The following is a 19,110-nucleotide window of genomic DNA, read 5'->3' on the forward strand; positions in this document are numbered from 1 at the left end:
GCCAGGAGCAATTTCTGAGCACAGAGCCAGGAAAAACCCCTGAGAACTGCCGGGTGTGACCCAAAAACCACAAAAAAAAAAAAAAAAAAAAATTTATTTATTTTATTTTATTGAAACCATTGTTGGGGCCGAGAGATGGCACAGTCGTAGGGCGTTTGCATTGCAAGCAGTCGACCCAGGACCAGCAATGGTTCGAATCCCGGCATCCCATATGATCCCCTAGGCCTGACAGGAGCAATTTCTAAGCACAGAGCCAGGAGACCCCTGAGTGCTGCTGGGTGTGACACAAAAACAAAAACAAAAAAACAATTGTTATTTACAAAGTCCTTCTAGTTGGGTTTCAGACATATAATAAATCAGGGACAATCCCACCAACAGTGTCAACCTCCCTCCACTAATGTTTCATAAATGCATCCCATACCACCACCACCCCACCCCAGCCTGTCAGTTTAACAGGCCCATATTAAGTTTAGATCGTTAAATTTGAGTCTCTTGATTCCATTGCTGTTGTCTTAGGCTTGGATATTTTGTTCTGTCTTTTTTAAACACCAGCAAAGCACTGGAGGCCACTTTGAACCCTGGTCCTCATCCTTTAATATATATTTTTTTGTTTTGTTTTTTTGGGGTTTTGGGGGGGGTTGGGCCACACCCAGTGAAGCTCAGGCGTTACTACTGGCTATGTGCTCAGAAATTGTTCCTGGCTTGGGGGAACCATATGGGACACCAGGGGATCAAACTGGGTCTATCCTCGGTTAGCGCGTGCAAGGCAGACACCCTATTGCTTGCGCCACTGCTCCAGCCCCATTATTCTTTCATATTTGTGTTTCTCCTCCACTCAAATTCTCTCCTTCTTGCTATACTCTAGGGCCAAGAAAAAAAAATTTTTTTTTTTTTGCTTTTTGGGCCACACCCAACAGCCCTCAGGGGTTACTTCTGGCTCTGCACTCAGAAATCACTCCTGGTTCAGGAGACCATATAGGATACAGGGGATTGAATCAGCCCATCCTGTGTCAGCTGTGTGCGAGGCAAATGCCCTACTGCTGTGCTATCACTCCAGTCCCTAACATTTTCTTTTCTTTTCTTTTCTTTTTTTTTTTTTTTTTTTTTTTTTTTGGTTTTTGGGTCACATCCGGCAGCACTCAGGGGTTATTCCAAACTCTACACTCAGAAATCGCTCCTGGCAGACTCAGGGAACCATATGGGATGCCAGGATTCGAACCACTGTCCTTCTGTATGCAACTATCTCTATGCTATCTCTCAGGCCCCTGAAAATTTTTATTTTAATTAATTTTTTAATCACTTTCAGGAGTGTTAGATGACATCCAGCTATTTACCCAAAACAAAGGCGTTTCCCCAATTTCTTCTTTCCTTTTCACCTAGCCTTTTGATATGTAAAAGTCCATCTGGACGTCTCCACCCTCCCCATCTGGCTGAATTGGTACTGGTTTAATAAAGAAAGGTCAGTCTGGCTTGGCACACAGAGAGATCATAAAGTGAGAAGCCACTGACTCCATGGCTCTCTCTTGACTGGCTTGGTTTATTCTTTTTTTTTTTTTTTTGATTTTGTAATTTTGGGTCACACCCGGCAGCACACAGGGGTTACTCCTGACTCTTCGCTCAGAAATTGCTCCTGGCAGGCTGGGGGACCATATGGGATACCATAAATCAAACCTGGGTCTGTCCCGGGTTGGCTGCTTACAAGGCAAACACCCTACTGCTGTGCTATGGCTCCAACCCAATTTATCAATTCTTCGCAGCTACCCTTCTTCGATCTGCCAACATGGAGTTGGAAATATGGTGTGTGGGTAATTTCACAAGATAGGGATTTATTTTACACAGGAGTGCTGAGGGGCTACTCCTGGTTTTATATTCAGGGCTACCTCTGGGTAGTGATCAGAAAGCTTTATGTAGTTGACTTCTATATCTCTAGATCACATATAAATATCACAGGTGAAAGGTATTTCATGTGGCAAAAATTTAAGAAGCCCTGGTTTAGCTAACTTGAAACCTAGGTGTGCCTTATTTCAAAGCCAAGTAGCACTGGTATCATAATCACGATCTATTATCTTGATGTGGGGGCCGGAGAGATAGCATGGAGGTAGGGCGTTTGCCTTGCATGCGGCAGGACGATGGTTTGAATCCTGGCATCCTATATGGTCCCCCAAGCCTGCCAGGAGCGATTTCTGAGCATAGAACCAGGAGTCACCCCTGAGTGCAGCCGGATGTGACCCATAAAAACAAAACAAAACAAAAAATATCTTGATTTGAAGTGTTTAATCCTTGTTACAGTATGCAGGTCAGATCCACAAGTGCAAAACGGGAGAAGAACAGTAATCTAAGACAGGAGTGTAGAGCATTGGCCTACAGGCTGCAGAAGGCCAGCAAATCATTGTGGTCCAGCCTAGGTATCTAACAGTACAGATGTGTGTGCTTCTTGTTGGCCTGTAGCTATCTATCTGCTTTCAAGCTATCTACCTGTATTGTATGGCCTATGAATTATATGTAATGTGTGGCCTGTAAATGAGGGAGCTGGAGAGATAGTACAGCAAGTAGAATGCTTGTCTTGCATGAGGCCAACCGGGGTTATTCCTCAATGTCCCACATAGTCCCCCAAGTATAGCCAGAAGTAATTCCTGAGTACAGAACCAAGAGAAAGCCCTGAGTGAGCATCACCATGTGTGACACCGAGGGGGGGGGAGAAGAGAGAGAGAGGAGAGAGCGAGGAGAGAGAGAGAGAGGAGAGAGAAAAAGAGAGAGAGAGAGAGAGAGAGAGAGAGAGAGAGAGAGAGAGAGAGAGAGAGAGAGAGCGATCACTCGGTGGAGCTTGAGGAACCATATGCTGAAGATCAAACCATATTGGCCACATGCAAGTCACAAACACCTTACCCACTGTACTACTGCTTTGGCCCTATCTTTGTTTTCTGAGGTGCTGAGAATCAAACCCAGAATCTCACAAATGTGAGACATGTATTCTACCACATTTTTGGCCTTACCATCTGTTCTTTAAATCTCTGAGATACAGAATTTTTTTTTTTTTTTTTTTTTGGTTTTTGGGCCACACCCTGTGACGCTCAGGGGTTACTCCTGGCTATGCGCTCAGAAGTTGCTCCTGGCTTCTTGGGGGACCATATGGGGCGCCGGGGGATCGAACCGCGGTCCGTCCTAGGCTAGCGCAGGCAAGGCAGGCACCTTACCTCCAGCGCCACCGCCCGGCCCCACAGAATTATTTTTACAATTTTAAATAATTGGGGAGGGGGCCAGGCGGTGGCGCTAGAGGTAAGGTGCCTGCCTTGCCTGCGCTAGCCTTGGATGGACCGCGGTTCAATCCCCCGGCGTCCAATATGGTCCCCCAAGCCAGGAGCGACTTCTGAGCGCATAGCCAGGAGTAACCCCTGAGCGTCACCGGGTGTGACCCAAAAACCAAAAAAAAAAAAAAAAAAAAATTGGGGAGGGCCCGGAGAGATAGCACAGCGGTGTTTGCCTTGCAAGCAGCCGATCCAGGACCAAAGGTGGTTGGTACGAATCCTGGTGTCCCATATGGTCCCTCGTGCCTGCCAGGAGCTATTTCTGAGCAGACAGCCAGGAGTAACCCCTGAGCAACGCCGGGTGTGGCCCAAAAACCAAAAAAAAAAAAAAAAAATTGGGGAAATTGGGGCCGAAGTGATAGCACAGCGGTAGGGTGTTTGCCTTGCATGTGGCTGACCCAGGACAGACCTGGGTTCGATCCCCGGTGTCCCATATGGTCCTCCAAGCCAGGAGCAATTTTTGAGTGCATAGCCAGGAATAACCCCTGAGCGTCACCAAGTGTGGCCCAAAAACCAAAACAAAACAAAAAAAGGACACTGAACAAGGAATAAACCCTAAGTACTACTTACTGTGCCCAGAAAAAAAAAAAAAAAGACAACTCAGTGTTGTTGAGTTGTATAAGTAACAGAGCACAGACCTAAATTGTATATGTAAGGTCTTAGGTTATATATTTGTTTTCAATGATGGGGATCAAACCCAGGGCCTCATGCATGCACTAAAACCACTAAGTCATAATCCCAGATCAACATTCTTTGGTTTTTGGATCACACCTGGCAGTGCTCAGGGGTTATTCCTGGCTCTATGCTCAGGGGACCATATGGGATGTCGGGATTTGATCCACCATCCTTCTGCATGCAAGGCAAATGCCTTACCTCCTACCTCCATGCTATCTCTCTGACCCCCAGATCAACATTCTTTTTTTTTGGGGGGGGGCCACACCCGAGGTGCTCAGGGGTTACTTCTGGCTGTCTGCTCAGAAATAGCTCCTGGCAGGCACAAGGGGCCATTTGGGACATCAGGATTCGAACCAACCACCTTTGGTCCTGGATCGGCTGCTTGCAAGGCAAACACCACTGTGCTATCTCTCTGGGCCCACATTCTTAGCTTTATCTCTGTCACTACGTGGCCTCTAAGTATGAATGACAAAGTAAAATAAAATAAAACCAACCACTTAAGTGTTGGATAATACACCAGGTAAGGTGCTTGCCTTATACTAGATCAACCTGGCTTTGAACCCTAGCACCACATATAGTCCACTGAACCCCACAAAGAGTGATCCCTGAGCACAGAACCAGGAATCAAAACCAATACCCCCCCAATTTAACTATAATCCAATGTTTTTCAGCAAACTTTGAGTTGTTGAATCATCATCATCATCATCATCATCAATTTCAAAACATTTTATTACCTCTCAAATTGTTTAACCTTTTAGGCCAGAGCTAGCTCAAAGGGCTTGTGTGCTTTACACACAGGATTGAGTTGAATCCCTGGCACAACATGGACCAAGGCAGGAAGACCCCTGAACACCAATTTGGTTTTTTGTTTGTTTGTTTGTTTTGGTTTTTGGGCCACACTCCTTGGACACTCAGGGGTTACTCCTGGCTATGCACTCAGAAATCGCTCCTGATGCACTCTGGGAGGAGGGCAGGCTGTTCTAGCACGGGTTTATATTGGGACAGTCAGTGGAAATTTTTTCTCTTTTTTTTCATATTGATATTATTGTGTGCATATATTCTATATATCCATAATATCCATCTTGTATTGGGACCTTGATACTGCCCTACAAAGCTCATTTCTAATATTTTACTGTCTCAGTCCCAACCCTTACTTCCCCCTATCCTCCCATGTAGGTGCAGCTAATGACATGAAGTTCACCACATAGAATGATAAGTGCAGTTAGAGAAATAACTACACTGAAAACTATCATAACAATGTGAATGAATGAGGGAAAAAGAAAGCCTGTCTCGAGTACAGGTGTGGGTGGAGTGGGGAGGAGGGAGATCGGGGAAATTGGTGGTTGGGAATCCTGCACTGGTGAAGGAGGGTGTTCTTTACATGACTGTAATCATACAGGTACAATTATATTTGTAATCACGGTGTTTAAATAAAGATAATTTTAAAAAAAAGTAGGGGCCGGAGAGATAGCATGGAGGTAAGGCGTTTGCCTTTCATGCAGGAGGTCATCGGTTCGAATCCCGGTGTCCCATATGGTCCCCCGTGCCTGCCAGGAGCAATTTCTGAGCCTGGAGCCAGGAATAACCCCTGAGCACTGCCGGGTGTGACCCAAAAAAAAAAAAAAAAAAAAAAAGTAAAAAAAAAAAAAAAAAGAAATCACTCCTGGCTTGGGGGGACCATATGGGACACCGGGGGATCGAACCGTGATCCGTCGTCCTACACTAGCACTTGCAAGGCAGACATCTTACCTCTAGCGCCACCTTCCCAGCCCCCGAGCACCAATTTGTAATAATTTCCCAAGAAAAACGAAAAGCATTTTTTATTTGTTAGCTATCACTCTCCTATCCCTGTACCCTTTTCCTAGTCCTAAGCACAAACCTACTTTCTGTCTTATGGATGTCCCTATTCTAGACTTGCATATGAATGGATCATGCTCTCTTTTGCGATTGGTGATTTTCATTCAGCACAAAGCTGTTATGTTTCATTCATTTTTTAGTGTATACTGGTACTTCATTCCTTCTTCTAACCAAAAATATCCCATTGTAGTGATATACACATTCTGTTTCTCCATACATCAGCTAAAGGACATTTGGATTGTTTCTATTTTAGCTATTATAAATGCTGTCATAAGCATTTGTTTATATGGATCTCTGTAGACATGGTAGTTTCATTTCTCTTTATTCGATACCTATTAAGTGGAATGCTGGGCAGGAGAAATGACCCAAGGACTGCTTTATCTACAGAAAAGTCAGGTGCAATCCCATCGCCACATATAAACTGAGAAGCTGCAGACCTTGTTTTCCCAAAGTGGCTGCATCACTTAACATTCCTATCAGCAATGTATGAGGTTTCAAATTTCACCAACATTTATTATATGGCTTTTTTTTTGGCGGGGGGAGGCCACATCTTGCATTGTCCAGGGTTTTACTCCTGGCTCTGTGTTCAAGCTCGGGAGACCATATGGGATGGAGGGAATCAAACCCGGGACTGTCCTGGGTCAGCAGCGTGCAAGGCGGACTCCCTACCACTGTTCTCTATTGCTCCGGCCCCTATTATATGCCCTTTTTGGTTGCTATTGTGGGGACATGCCAAGTAGTGCTAGGGAGGCATATGCTCTACCACTTGAGCAGTACATCCCTTGACACACCTCTTTCCCTCCCTCTCTCCACTGGGGAATCAAAGCCCAGGGACTCACACACAGAAGGTAAGTGCTCTAAAGCTAAGCTCCAATACTTCAGCTCATGCATGGTCTGTTGGGGATCTAGTCATCTAGAGACTAATACTCATTGTACTACAGTAGTATCTCATTCATCTGACTTGTAATTCCCTGATAAAAGCTTTATTGCTGGGGGACTGGAGAGATAGCATGGAGGTTAGGGCATTTGCCTTGCATGCAGAAGGACAGTGGTTCGAATCCTGGCATTCCATATGGTCTCCTGAGCCTGCCAGGAGCGATTTCTGAGCATAGAGCCACCCCTGAGCACTGCTGGGTATGACCCCTCCCCTCAAAAAAAAGCTTTATTGTGGGAATCAGAGAGATAATGGGTTGAGGGTATGGACTGGCTTTGATTCCCCAGCACTGCTTAGTTCCCCAAGCATCAAGCAAAAGTAGCCCCTGAGCACAACCAGGGTGGCCCAAAACCAAACAAAACAAAATAAGGTTGAACAACTTTTCCAGTGCTAAATGACAATATTCCTTTTTTCTTTTCTCTTTTGTTTTTGAGCCACACCTGGTGACACTCAGGGGTTACTCTTGGCTATGTACTCAGAAATCACTCCTGAGTGATTGGAGGACCATAGGGGACGTCAGGGATCAAACCCAGGTCTGTCCTAGGTCAGCTGCCTGCAAGGCAAACATACCGCTGTGCTATTGCTCTGGTCCAATATTCCTTTTTTTTTTTTGGTTTTGGCTTTGGTTTTTGGTCACACCCAGCAGTGCTCAGGATTACTCCTGCCTCTGTGCTCAGAAATCACTCCTGGTAGGCACCAGGGACTGGGATTAGAACCACCGTCCATCCTGGATCAGCTGCTTGCAAGGCAAATGCCCTACCACTGTGTTATTTCTCTGGACCCTCAAGATTTATTTCTGACTGGGGCCAGAGTGATAGCTCAGCAGATTGGGCTTTTGCTTTGCACGCAGCCAATCCAGGTTCGATCCCCGACATCCCTTATGATACTCCAAGCCTTCCAAGAGAGATTTCTGAGCACAGATCCAGGAAAAACCATTGAGTGCTGCTGAGTGTGGCCCAAAAATTAAAAAAAAAAATTACTCCTGGCAAACTTCAGGGGACCATATTGGATGCCAGAAATTAAACCAAGTGCAAGACAAGCATCTTAACCTCTGTACTATCACTCCAGCCCATAACTTCCATTCTTTTATTCCACAGTGACTCAACAATGTACAGTCCCAACAATGGTACATAAAGTCTATTCTTCCCACATCAGCAACACGTATCCTATTTTTGATATCAGCCATTCTTATTAGTGTGAGGCATATGTCTTCTTTTAAAAAAGTTTGTTCAGGGGCCCGGAGAGATAGCACAGCGGCGTTTGCCTTGCAAGCAGCCGATCCAGGACCAAAGGTGGTTGGTTCGAATCCCGGTGTCCCATATGGTCCCCCGTGCCTGCCAGGAGCTATTTCTGAGCAGACAGCCAGGAGTAACCCCTGAGCACTGCCGGGTGTGGCCCAAAAACCAAAAAAAAAAAAAAAAAGTTTGTTCAGACCTTCTGCCAATTGTTTAATTGGACTGCTTGTTTTCTGTTACTGAGTTGTATAAATTCTTTAAATATTTTGAGTCTTAATCTCTTATCAGATATATGATCTTCAAATATGTTCTACCACTGAACATACTATCTTTTTATTTTATTATTTCTTTGCTATATAGAACTTTTTTTTTTTTTTTTTTGGTTTTTGGGTCACACCCGGCAATGCTCAGGGGTTACTCCTGGCTCTACGCTCAAAAATCACTCCTAAAAGATTTATTTATTTATATACATACATACATGCATGCATACATACATGCATACATATAACATGCTTATAATCACGGTGCTTAAATAAAGATTTATATGTAAAAAGAAATCTCTCCTGGTAGGAGATTTATAGATTTATATATTTAAAAAATATATATATAAATATATATATATAAAAAAAATCTCTCCTGGCAGGGATTCGACACCGTCTTGCATGCAAAGCAAATGCCCTACCTCCATGCTATCTCTCCGGCCCCAAGCTGTTTTATTTTTCTTTTGGTTTTTGGTCATTCCCAGCAGTGCTCAGGGGTTACTCCTGGCTCTGTGCTCAGAAATCACTCCTAGCAGGTTCGGGGTATCTCCCCTGCAAGGTAAGTATACGGTAAGTACACGGTAGTTCAAATCCCAACATCCCATATGGTCCCCTGAGCCTGCCAGGAGCACTTTTTGAGTGTAGAGTCAGGAGTAACCCCTGAACACTTCTGGGTGTGAGAAAGGAAGGAAGGGGACCCGGAGAGATAGCACAGCGGCAGCGGCGTTTGCCTTGCAATCAGCCGATCCAGGACCAAAGGTGGTTGGTTCGAATCCCGGTGTCCCATATGGTCCCCCGTGCCTGCCAGGAGCTATTTCTGAGCAGACAGCCAGGAGTAACCCCTGAGCATGCCGGGTGTGGCCCAAAAAAAAAACAAAAAAAAAAAAAGAGAGAGAGAGAGAAAGGAAGGAAAGAGGGAGGGAGAGAGGGAGGGAAGAAGGAAGAGAGAGAGAGAGAGAGAGAGAGAGAGAGAGAGAGAGAGAGAGAGAGAGAGAGAAGGAAACCAGCTTATGCCCAATGTTTACTTCTAATTTGGGGGTTATTTTTGGATGGTCTGAGATAGTGACTCAGTTTCATTCTTTCACATATGGATGGATTTATTTCTGAGCTCTTTTTCTGTTCCAAAGATTCAAGAATCTACAGTTATGTCAATATCATACTGTTTTGATCACTACAGGATTACAATGTAGTTTAAATCAGAGAAAATGATGCCTCCAGCTTTGTTCTTCTTACCTTCCTTTACATCTATTAAATTTAACAACTGTATATTCACAAGCAATTTCTTCCTTTTTCTTTCTTTTTTTTTTTGGTTTTTGGGGAGTTGCTCCTGGCAGGCTCGGTGGACCACATGGGAATGCCGGGAATCAAACCAGAGTCCATCAGAGTTGGCCATGTGCAAGGCAAATGCCCTACTGCTGTGCTATTACTCTGGCCCAGCAATTTCTTTTTTTTTGTTTGTTTTTGGTTTTTGGTTTTTGGTTTTTGGGCCACACCCGACGTTGCTCAGGGGTTACTCCTGGCTGTCTGCTCAGAAATAGCTCCTGGCAGGCACGGAGGACCATATGGGACACCGGGATTCGAACCAACCACCTTTGGTCCTGGATCAGCTGCTTGCAAGGCAAATGCCGCTGTGCTATCTCTCCAGGCCCTAGCCCAGCAATTTCTATTGTTAGTTTTTTCCCACTATAGACATCTACCTCTTAAAGATACTTGACTCAAGGTCAAAGATGAACCCCATTTAGCAGGTCATACCAACAGACCTTCCCATCTAGTCTACATGTATAATCATCTTTACCATCTCAGTTTGTAAACTACTCTATAGCCTTCACCTAATGTTGAAATCACCTAATGACGCATTTCTCAAAACTTTATCCTGTCTATAAGGAACATGATTGGGAAAAAAAAAAAGAACATGATTGTACATGGGTTGGTTAAACTTCCCAGTTTCTTTGCATGACTCATAATTTTCTATTGGGATGTACTTGGATTTTTTTGGTTGGTTTTGGAGGGCCCCACCTGGCTGTACTCTGGGCTTTCTCTTGGCTCTACATTTAGAAATGACTTCTGGCTGGTTTGGAGGACCATATAAGGTACCTGAAATTGAAGCTGGGTTGTGCACAAGGAAGGCCAGCACCTACCACTGTACTATTGCACTGGTCTCAGAGATGTTTACGTAGCATGTTACGTTCTTAAAATATTTGAGAACTGGGGCTGGAGAAATAGCACAGCAACGTTTGCCTTGCAAGCAACCGACTCAGGACCTAAAGTGGTTGGTTCAAATCCCAGCGTCCCATATGGTCCCCCGTGCCTGCCAGGAGCAATTTCTGAGCAGATAGCTAGGAGTAACCCCTGAGCACCGTCAGGTGTGGCCCAAAAACAAAAAACAAAAAACAAAAATCAAAAAATTGACTCCCTCACCCCAGAGAATGTTGTTACTTGCTTGATTAGTAATTAAGTTGATTGTGTTAGCCAACTCTTTTCCTAGTGGTGTTAAGGTCCTTGACTTTTTTTTTTTTTTTGGTGGGGGGGGTCATACGCAGTTTCACTCAGGGTCACTCCTGGCTCTGTGCTCAGAAATCATTCCTGACAGGCTCGAGGGACCATATGGGATGCCGGAAATCAAACCAGAGTCCTCCTGGGTTGGCTGCCAGCAAAGCAAACGCCCTACCAATGTGCTATCCCTCCAGCCCTAAGGTCCTTGACTCTTGAGTAAGTCCTATAGGACTTGAAGACAAGTCACAAATTTGGATCTGTTCACATTCACTCTAAATGACAGGATAAGCTTTAGTAGGGTTCTCTTCCTCACTTATCTGATCATACACAGCTGTTAAACTGCACTAATTATTCCATAATATTCTATTACTTTTAATAATGCCCTGAGATATAATCTGTTTTAATCCTATCAAAAGTTGACTCTTTGGTGGACGCTAGAGTTGTTTTTTTTTTTTTTTGGTTTTTGGGCCACACCCATTTGACGCTCAGGGGTTACTCCTGGCTATGCGCTCAGAAATCACCCCTGGCTTGGGGGACCATATGGGACACCGGGGGATCGAACCACGGTCCATCCGCTTGCAAGGCAGACACCTAACCTGTAGCGCCACCTTCCCGGCCCCAGGACGCTAGAGTTAAAGTTTGCCTTGTACATGGTCAATCCTAATTCAACCTCTGGCACTGTCAGGTGTGGCCTCCAAACAAAAGGTGGCTCTATTTCTCTTCTTTTTTGGAGAACATTTAGAGTCACACCTGACGGTTCTCAAGCGCTGTTCCTGGCTCTGTGTTCAGGAATGACTCCTAGTAGTGCTCAAGAAACAATGTGCAGGGCCCAGAGCATAGCATTACAGGTAGGTGTTTAGGGTGTTTACCTTGCACGAGGCTGACCGAGGATGGACCCACGTTCGATCCCTGGCATACCATATGTGCCCTGAGCCTGCCAGGACAGATTTCTGAGTTGTGCTTTGTAGCCAGGAGTAACCCAGGTGTGGCAAAATACATATATATGCAAATATCCAGGGGTCGGCTATATTCAAGACAAGTACCTTAACCCCTATAGTATCTCTCTAACCCTAAAAGGGACTCTTTTGAAGTAAGTTTTTGAGATCAGTGTTTGATATTTGTTCTGACAAAAAAGGGTATTTTCTAGCTGTTACCCTCAATACCATTCTCGCCTGCAAACAAGCGGACCAACCTACAGCCTAACTGTCCCTTTACTAAATCCACAAAACTTCTAATGCCTTTTTTCTCACAAAATCTCCACTGTTGGGCCGGAGAGATAGCATAGAGGTAAGGCAGTTGCCTTTCATGCAGAAGGTCAGTGGTTTGAATCCTGGCATCCCATATGGTCCCCCGAGCGTGCCAGGAGCGATTTCTGAGCGTAGAGCCAGGAATAACCCGAGTGCTGCCGGATGTGACCCAAAAACCAAAAAAAAAAAAAAAAAAAATCTCCACTGTTTTATAAAGATTCCTTAGGCATAAACTTCCCAGCAGTTATAAATAAAGTCTTGAAATTATAAAGAATTTCTTAAAATCTCCTAAAGAAATTGTGAGGAAATAGACTCTAAAGAATTCTACTTCTTCCAGCCAAAATCTCTGAATCCTAAGGAGGAGGGGTTGGGAGAAGTGCTGTAGTCTTCTTTCTCTCCTGGCTGTATCTACTGTCTCCCAGTTGAGGGTAAAAGCAAGAGCATGGGGGTCCAGATTTTCGTGTACGAAGACAAGTGTACAGCCCCATTCCATAAGTAGGAATTTGTTGGAAGAAGGCAGCCTACAACTTCACTTCCACCTTCAATTATTTCTGAATGAAGTTTCCAACTTTACTTATTTGGCCTCAGCCACAAAAAGCCTTGGGAGGGAAGCAAAAATGCTGAAGTCTGGGGCCGGGCGGTGGCGCTGGAGGTAAGGTGCCTGCCTTGCCTGCGCTAGCCTAGGACGAACCGCGGTTCGATCCCCCGGGGTCCCATATGGTCCCCATATGTTGCCAGGAGCAACTTCTGAGCGCATAGCCAGGAGTAACCCCTGAGCGTCACAGGGTGTGGCCCAAAAACCAAAAAAAAAAAAAAAAATGCTGAAGTCTGACCCCTCTGGGGGAGACTGGGAGCTTGGGAAGAAGCCACTTTGTCTTCAGATAACAACAGTGAGGTAAAATCTCCCACCTTACTCCCACCTACTGAAAAATGGTCTTGCTTCAAATACCTATAGACTTTTTCATTTTTGTTTTGTCTTGAAGGAATTATTATCGTTGTTTTCTTCCCACCAGTGACGGTCCTGGCAATGCGCTCAGAAATCACTCCTGGCTCAGGGGACCAGATGGGACCCTGGAGGATCAAACCACAATCCATCCTAGGTCAGCTGTGTGCAAGGCAAACGCCCTACTTCTGTGCCACCACTCCACCCTTGGTGGTGTTTTTGAGGGGTGGAGGGCAATCTAATGGTGCTGGGAAACTACTTCTAATCCTATGGTGGGTGCAGTGCCAAAAATCGAACTCAGACTCCTATGTGTGCTCAGCCTCATGAGTTACCTTTTTCTTAGGACCCCCAGGCTCTCTTCTTAACAAATTTCTGTCAATTTTCTTGAATAGATATTTCTTCACTAATGTCTGTCCTTAAGACATTTCCATAGGTTTTATTGTCTTTTTCCTTTTTTTTTTTTTTTTTTTTAATTTTTTTATTTTGGGACTTACCCGAGTGCTCAGAAATACTGACTCTGAGCTCAGAAACTGTTTCTAGCAGGCCACATGAAACCTTTTTTTTTGTTGTTTGTTTTTTTTGTTTGTTTGTTTTTGTTTTTGTTTGGTGGAAAATGTGGGCAACGATGGCCACATGGAACCTCATGGGATGCCCTGGCATCCAACCCCAGTCAGCAGTGTACAAGGCAAACACCCTATATACTGTGCTATTGATTTGGTCCCTCTTTTTTTCTTTTTTTTTTTTTTTTTTTTTCTTTTTTCTTTTTTTCTTTTAATCAGTGTTTAAGGGAAGCAAGTCAATGGCACCCTAATCCAACCACTATGCTGTCCGGGCCTGATGAGGAGCTGAAAAATTGAGTATTAGAGAGTCTTGCCCTCCAAAGCTGAAAGTATTCATTATGTGGCCTCTAGAGGAAGAATTTGCCAAACCCTGACCTAACTCAATACTACCAATCCACTGAATTGAGTCCCCGAATACTGCCAGGAGTCAGACCTGAGCAGAGCCAAGAATAGCCCCAGAGCACAGCTGGATGTGACCCTCCCCCAAAAAATAAAAGAATAAATGAGAAAATTCTAAGTTCCAGGGCTAAAGCAATATAGCACAACGGTAGGGCATTTGCCTTGCATGCTGCCAACCCAGGTTGAACCAGGTTTAATCCCCAGTATCCTATATTGTCTCCAGAGTCTGCCAGGAGCAATTTCTCAATGCAGAGCCAGGAATAACCCCTGAGCGCCGCCAGGTGTGGCCAAAAACAGACAAACAAACAAACAAACAAAAATTTCTAAGTTCCATACATCCATAACATCAGGGAATTATATATAGTGCCAGGATTCAAATTATGGTTTTCTGCATGCAAGGCAAGTGCCTTAACCCCCAGGTGGCCTCCACAACCCAGAGTAGTACTCTAGTTTTTGTTTTGTTTTGTTTTTTTGTTTTGTTTGGGGCCACGCCCAAAGTCCCAGAAGGCTTGCATACCATGGGGGTTACCAGGGATTGGCCATATTCAAGTCAAGTCTTCCAGACAAGCCTGGAGTGATAGTACAGCACATAGGTCATTTGCCTTGCACTTGCCCAACCCAGGTTTGATATCTAGGATTCCATATGGTCCCCCAAATCAACCAGGAATAATTCCTGAGTGTTGAACCAGGAGTAACCCCTGAGCACCACCGGTATGGTCCAAAAGCAAAACAAACTAATCATGGCAAGCCCCTACAAGCTGTACAATCTTTTAGGCCCAAGAGTAGCAAACTCTTTTATTTGGGGGGTGGGGGTGGGATGGGACCACCCCAGCAGTGTTCAGGGGTTGCTTTTGGCTCTACACTCAGGAATTACTCTTGGCTGTGTTCAGGGGACCAAGAATACCGGATACCGAACCAAGGTCACATGCAAGGCAAACGCCCTACTCACTGTCCTATCATCCAGGGCTCAGAGAAGCACAATCTCAAATGACTTAAGATGTAGGAATGTCTTGGCCGAGAACTTGACCCAAGCAGGCTGTCATTTACCAGACACACGGTTTGGGGACACGTACCTCCCAAGATTGCAGTCAGAATAAAATGGATCAATGTTCTGGCACTAGAAAAGATTCAACAAGTGACGACTTGATGGAAATCGTATCCAAAGATGCCACTTCTAACCTCAAAGGAGTTCAGTCGCCACCCTACCCAACATTTAACCTTTAACTAAAAGAGAAACAAGGCTGGCCTTTCATTCAAAGGAGAAACCTTTTTTTTTTTTTTTTTTTAATAACTGGGATGCATACTCCCTTATAAAAACAAAACCAAACGAACTCTCTATCTATAGTGTTAGAAGCTAAGAACACTGGACTGATCCTGAAAACCAGAATTTCCCACCCAGAGATGCATCGAACCTATTGCAGAAACAATGAATGAAAGAAACCCTTCATTCAAAATGCAAAAAAAAATCCTCCTGGAAAAATAAAGATGAGCAAGTCTCCTGACCTGGGGATTTGGGGCCTAGCTGGTTCCTTGGGGCTGCCCTACTCTCGTACCCCCTTACCCAGAGATGACATGAAGCAAGACCCCTCAAGCCTGCACCTCGCCTGTCACCTCCACACTTGGGCGCCCGGGCCAGGAGCGATCGAGAAGAGAGGGGGGGCTCCCTGGGGCTCCCCTTTTGGCCCCAGCCCTGCGGGGCTTGCAAATGAGACAGTGGGGAGTTACCTCGCAATTGAACTCCATCTCGGCGTCCATGGTGACGATCCGCACGGTGAAGGTCTTGGGCTGCTTCCTCTTGAGCGAGCTGAAGCTCATGCGGGAGGCGATGGCCCCGGCCATGGTGCGGGAAGACTGCCCGGGACCCCTCGCGCCCGAGGCCCGCGCTCCGGCCCTCTTAGCCCCCCTGGAGGAACCCCACGGGCCGCAGGGCCACCATGGTGGCCGGAGAGCAGTGTGGGCGGCGCGGGCCCCCAGAGGCCTGCATGGGCGAGCCCCTGCTAGAAGTCTCCGGACCCCGCAGTCGCCCGGCGCGCACGTGCGCGCGTGGCTGTCACCGTCCCCCCCTTCCCCAAAGCCCCCCAACTTGCGCCCCGCCGCTCCGCCCTCCGGCCCCCCAAGAGACTACACACACAGCCCAACCTAACTTACTGGCGGCTGCCGCCCGGGCGCTCCGATTGGCTGGAAATTCCCAGAAGGCGGGACTTTCCGTTTAATCCCGCCCCCTCCGGAACAATTCCACCAATAGGAAGTTCCGCACCGACGGGCGCCTCGGGCTGAGCTCAGCGGTGATTGGCTTCAGCGGAAATCACTCCGACGGCTTTTGTTTCTCCGCCGACGCCTCCTCTAGCAAGACTGGTTGACCCGCACACACGGCCCTGCAACTCTTTTCCTGGGAAACCACGTAGTTGAGACTGGGGCGGGAAGAGGGTCTGGCCTATGGTGGGGTGAGATGTTGCCCTTCCCACAAGTACCAAGGAGATCGGGTTACAGGCCCTGGGCGATTATTCCTGCTTGGTGCTTACTAATTACATTTATTGGGGTCCAGAGTGGTGGCTCAAGTTGTAGGGCGTTTGCCTTGCACGCTGCTAACCTAGGACAGGCCGCGGTTCGATCCCCCAGTGTCCCATATGATTCCCCCAAGCCAGGAGTGATTTCTGAGTGCATAGCTGGGAGTAACCCTTGAGCATCGAGGAGTGTGACCCCCAAAGCAAAAAAAAATTAACAATAATTATATTTATTAACTTTATTCTTGCACAGATTTTTAAATCTCTCATGATGACCAGGATCACGTATGCTATATCCTTCTGCTTCTTTTTTGTTTTGTTTTGTTTTGTCTTGTTTTTTGGTTTTTGGGCCACACCCGGCGGTGCTCAGGGGTTACTCCTGGCTGTCTGCTCAGAAATAGCTCCTGGCAGGCACGGGGGACCACATGGGACACCAGGATTCGAACCAACCACCTTAGGTCCTGGATCGGCTGCTTGCAAAGCAAACACCGCTGTGCTATCTCTCTGGGCCCGATCCTTCTGCTTCTTATTCGAAGAAGTGCTTTAAGTGTTATCAAGGACAGAAACAGCATATGTACCTTAGGAGTTTATTGTGGAATTTAAGCTAGAAAAAGCACACCAAGTTCTTAAGGACTAGGGCTAGAGATAGAACAGCGGGTAAGCACTTGCCTCGGCATGTAACCTATGGGTTTGTTTGATCCCTGCACACCAAGCCCTCAAGGGGTAATTCCTAAGCACAGCCGGGGGTGCACCCTCCCCAACCAAAGAAAAGCCTGGAGACTAGATTAGAATCTTTTCTTTGTCTGGTTTTGGTCACATCCTTTGATGCTCTGGTTATAACTCCTGGTTATGCGTATAGCTCAGGCCCCACTCTCCAGCCCCCTCAAAAGGTTGAATCTTTATGGGGGTACACCGTAACACAAAGGTTACTTCTGGCTTTGCACTTCAGGAACTACACCTGATGCTGGGGATTGAACCCAGGTTGACCTCGTTCAAGACAAACACACCCTACCAGCCCTATACTTTATCACTCGGCCCTTAAGATTAAATCTCTTGAAACTTGTTTTTATAGATTAAAAAGGGGGAAATAATTGTTGTATACTTGCTGTTTGATTTCCATTTTTTTGTTTTGTTTTGTTTTGGATCACACCTGGCAGTGCTTAGGGGTTGCTCCTGGCTCTAGCTCAGAAATCGCTCCTGGCAGGCTCAGGGGACCATATGGGATGTCTGGATTCGAACCATTGACCTTCTACATGCAAGGCAAAAGCCTTACCTCCTTGCTATCTCTCCAGCCCCAATGATTTCCATTTTCTAATCACATACTGTTATTTTTATCCCTCATGGTTTATTTAGGCCACCTAGTAGTTGCCCTGGGATATCCTATGCCACTTTGCTCAGAGGTCATCCCTAGTGAGCTAGGGAGGGGAACCGGCCTTTTGGGAGAAAGCACTTAAGTCCCACACCTCCCCTCCAAATACTTCCCTCCCCTCTCCTTCCCCTTTCCTTCCTTTCACTTTTCTTTCTTTGTGCAGAATTGGACCTTATAGATTGCTATACAAGTGCGCTACTGCTGGGCTACATTTCCCACATAGTATTTATTTTTCAACCATCATGATTTATAACTATGAATGTGGTAATTATAATGTCCTGTATTTATTTAGGCTACACCCAGCAGTACTCAGAAACTACTCCCAGTTCTGTGGAACCTAAGATGCCAGGGATTGAATCTGGGCTTCCTGCAAGCAAAATGTGATCCTAGGGCAGGAGCAATAATATAACTGTGGGGTGGGGTGGGGGGTTGCCTTTCATGAGACCAATCCAGGATGGACCCAGGTTAGATCCTCAGCATCTCATATGGTGGTCCCAAGAGGTGGTTTCTTTTGTCTTTTGTTTGTTTTGTTTTTTGGGGGGTTTTTTGGCCACACCCAGGGGCGCTCAGGGGTTATTCCTGGCTCTTCACTCAGAAATCACTCCTGGCAGGCTCGGGAGACCATATGGGATGCCAGGATTCGAACCACCATCTGTCCTGGGTCAGCCACATGCAAGGCAAACACCCTACCACAGTAGGGTATCTCTCCAGCTCCAAGGGGTGATTTCTGAGCACAGAGCCAGGAGTAACCTCTGAGTGCCACTGAGTATGGCCCCAAACCAAAACAAAACAAATGTGCTCCTGCCTGCTATCCCTTTAGCCCATTGTTCTATATTTAATAAAATTTTGACACCCAAACTCATTTCAATCCCTTTTACAGTGAATGCTCTCCTGAGTACTGCCTGGGGTCACTCCTGAGCACAGTGTCAGGGATACCTCTGGGTATCCCTGAGTGTATTGGGTGTATATGGGTATATTCCAAAGCCAAAAACTTGAGGGGCCCGAGCAGCGATAACACAGTGGGTAGGACGTTTGCCTTGCACAGAGCCGATCCAGGTTGGCTCTTCAGCATCCAATATGGTTCCCTGAGCCTGCCTGGAGCAATTCTGAGTGCAGAGCCAGGAGTAATCCCTGAGAGTCATCTGATGTGGCCCAAAAACAAAACAACCCCCCCAAAAAAACTTGATGACTTATTGTTATTTTTGTTTTGCCACTCTAGCAATCACTCATCCTCTGGGGACCATATGAGATACCAGGTATAGATCCTGGATGGCTGCATGCAAAGAAAGTGTATGCACTGGGACCAGAGCAGTGGCACAAGTGGTAGGG

The 19,110-nt window shown here is 46.0% G+C and overlaps 1 protein-coding gene across 2 annotated transcripts in view; it reads right to left on the reverse strand.

The window, feature by feature from the left end:
- Positions 1-15,958, reverse strand: part of NF2 (NF2, moesin-ezrin-radixin like (MERLIN) tumor suppressor) — a 110,594-nt gene extending 94,636 nt beyond the window's left edge. For both annotated transcript variants that reach the window (XM_049788809.1, XM_049788810.1), the window contains exon 1: positions 15,634-15,958. In XM_049788809.1, coding sequence (XP_049644766.1) covers positions 15,634-15,747 — 114 coding nt within the window. In that variant the 5' untranslated portion in view covers positions 15,748-15,958. The remainder of the gene's footprint in view (positions 1-15,633) is intronic.
- Positions 15,959-19,110: the final 3,152 nt, after the last annotated feature.

This window comes from Suncus etruscus, chromosome 15, assembly GCF_024139225.1.
Source record: "Suncus etruscus isolate mSunEtr1 chromosome 15, mSunEtr1.pri.cur, whole genome shotgun sequence".
Classification (NCBI taxonomy): Eukaryota; Metazoa; Chordata; class Mammalia; order Eulipotyphla; family Soricidae; genus Suncus; species Suncus etruscus.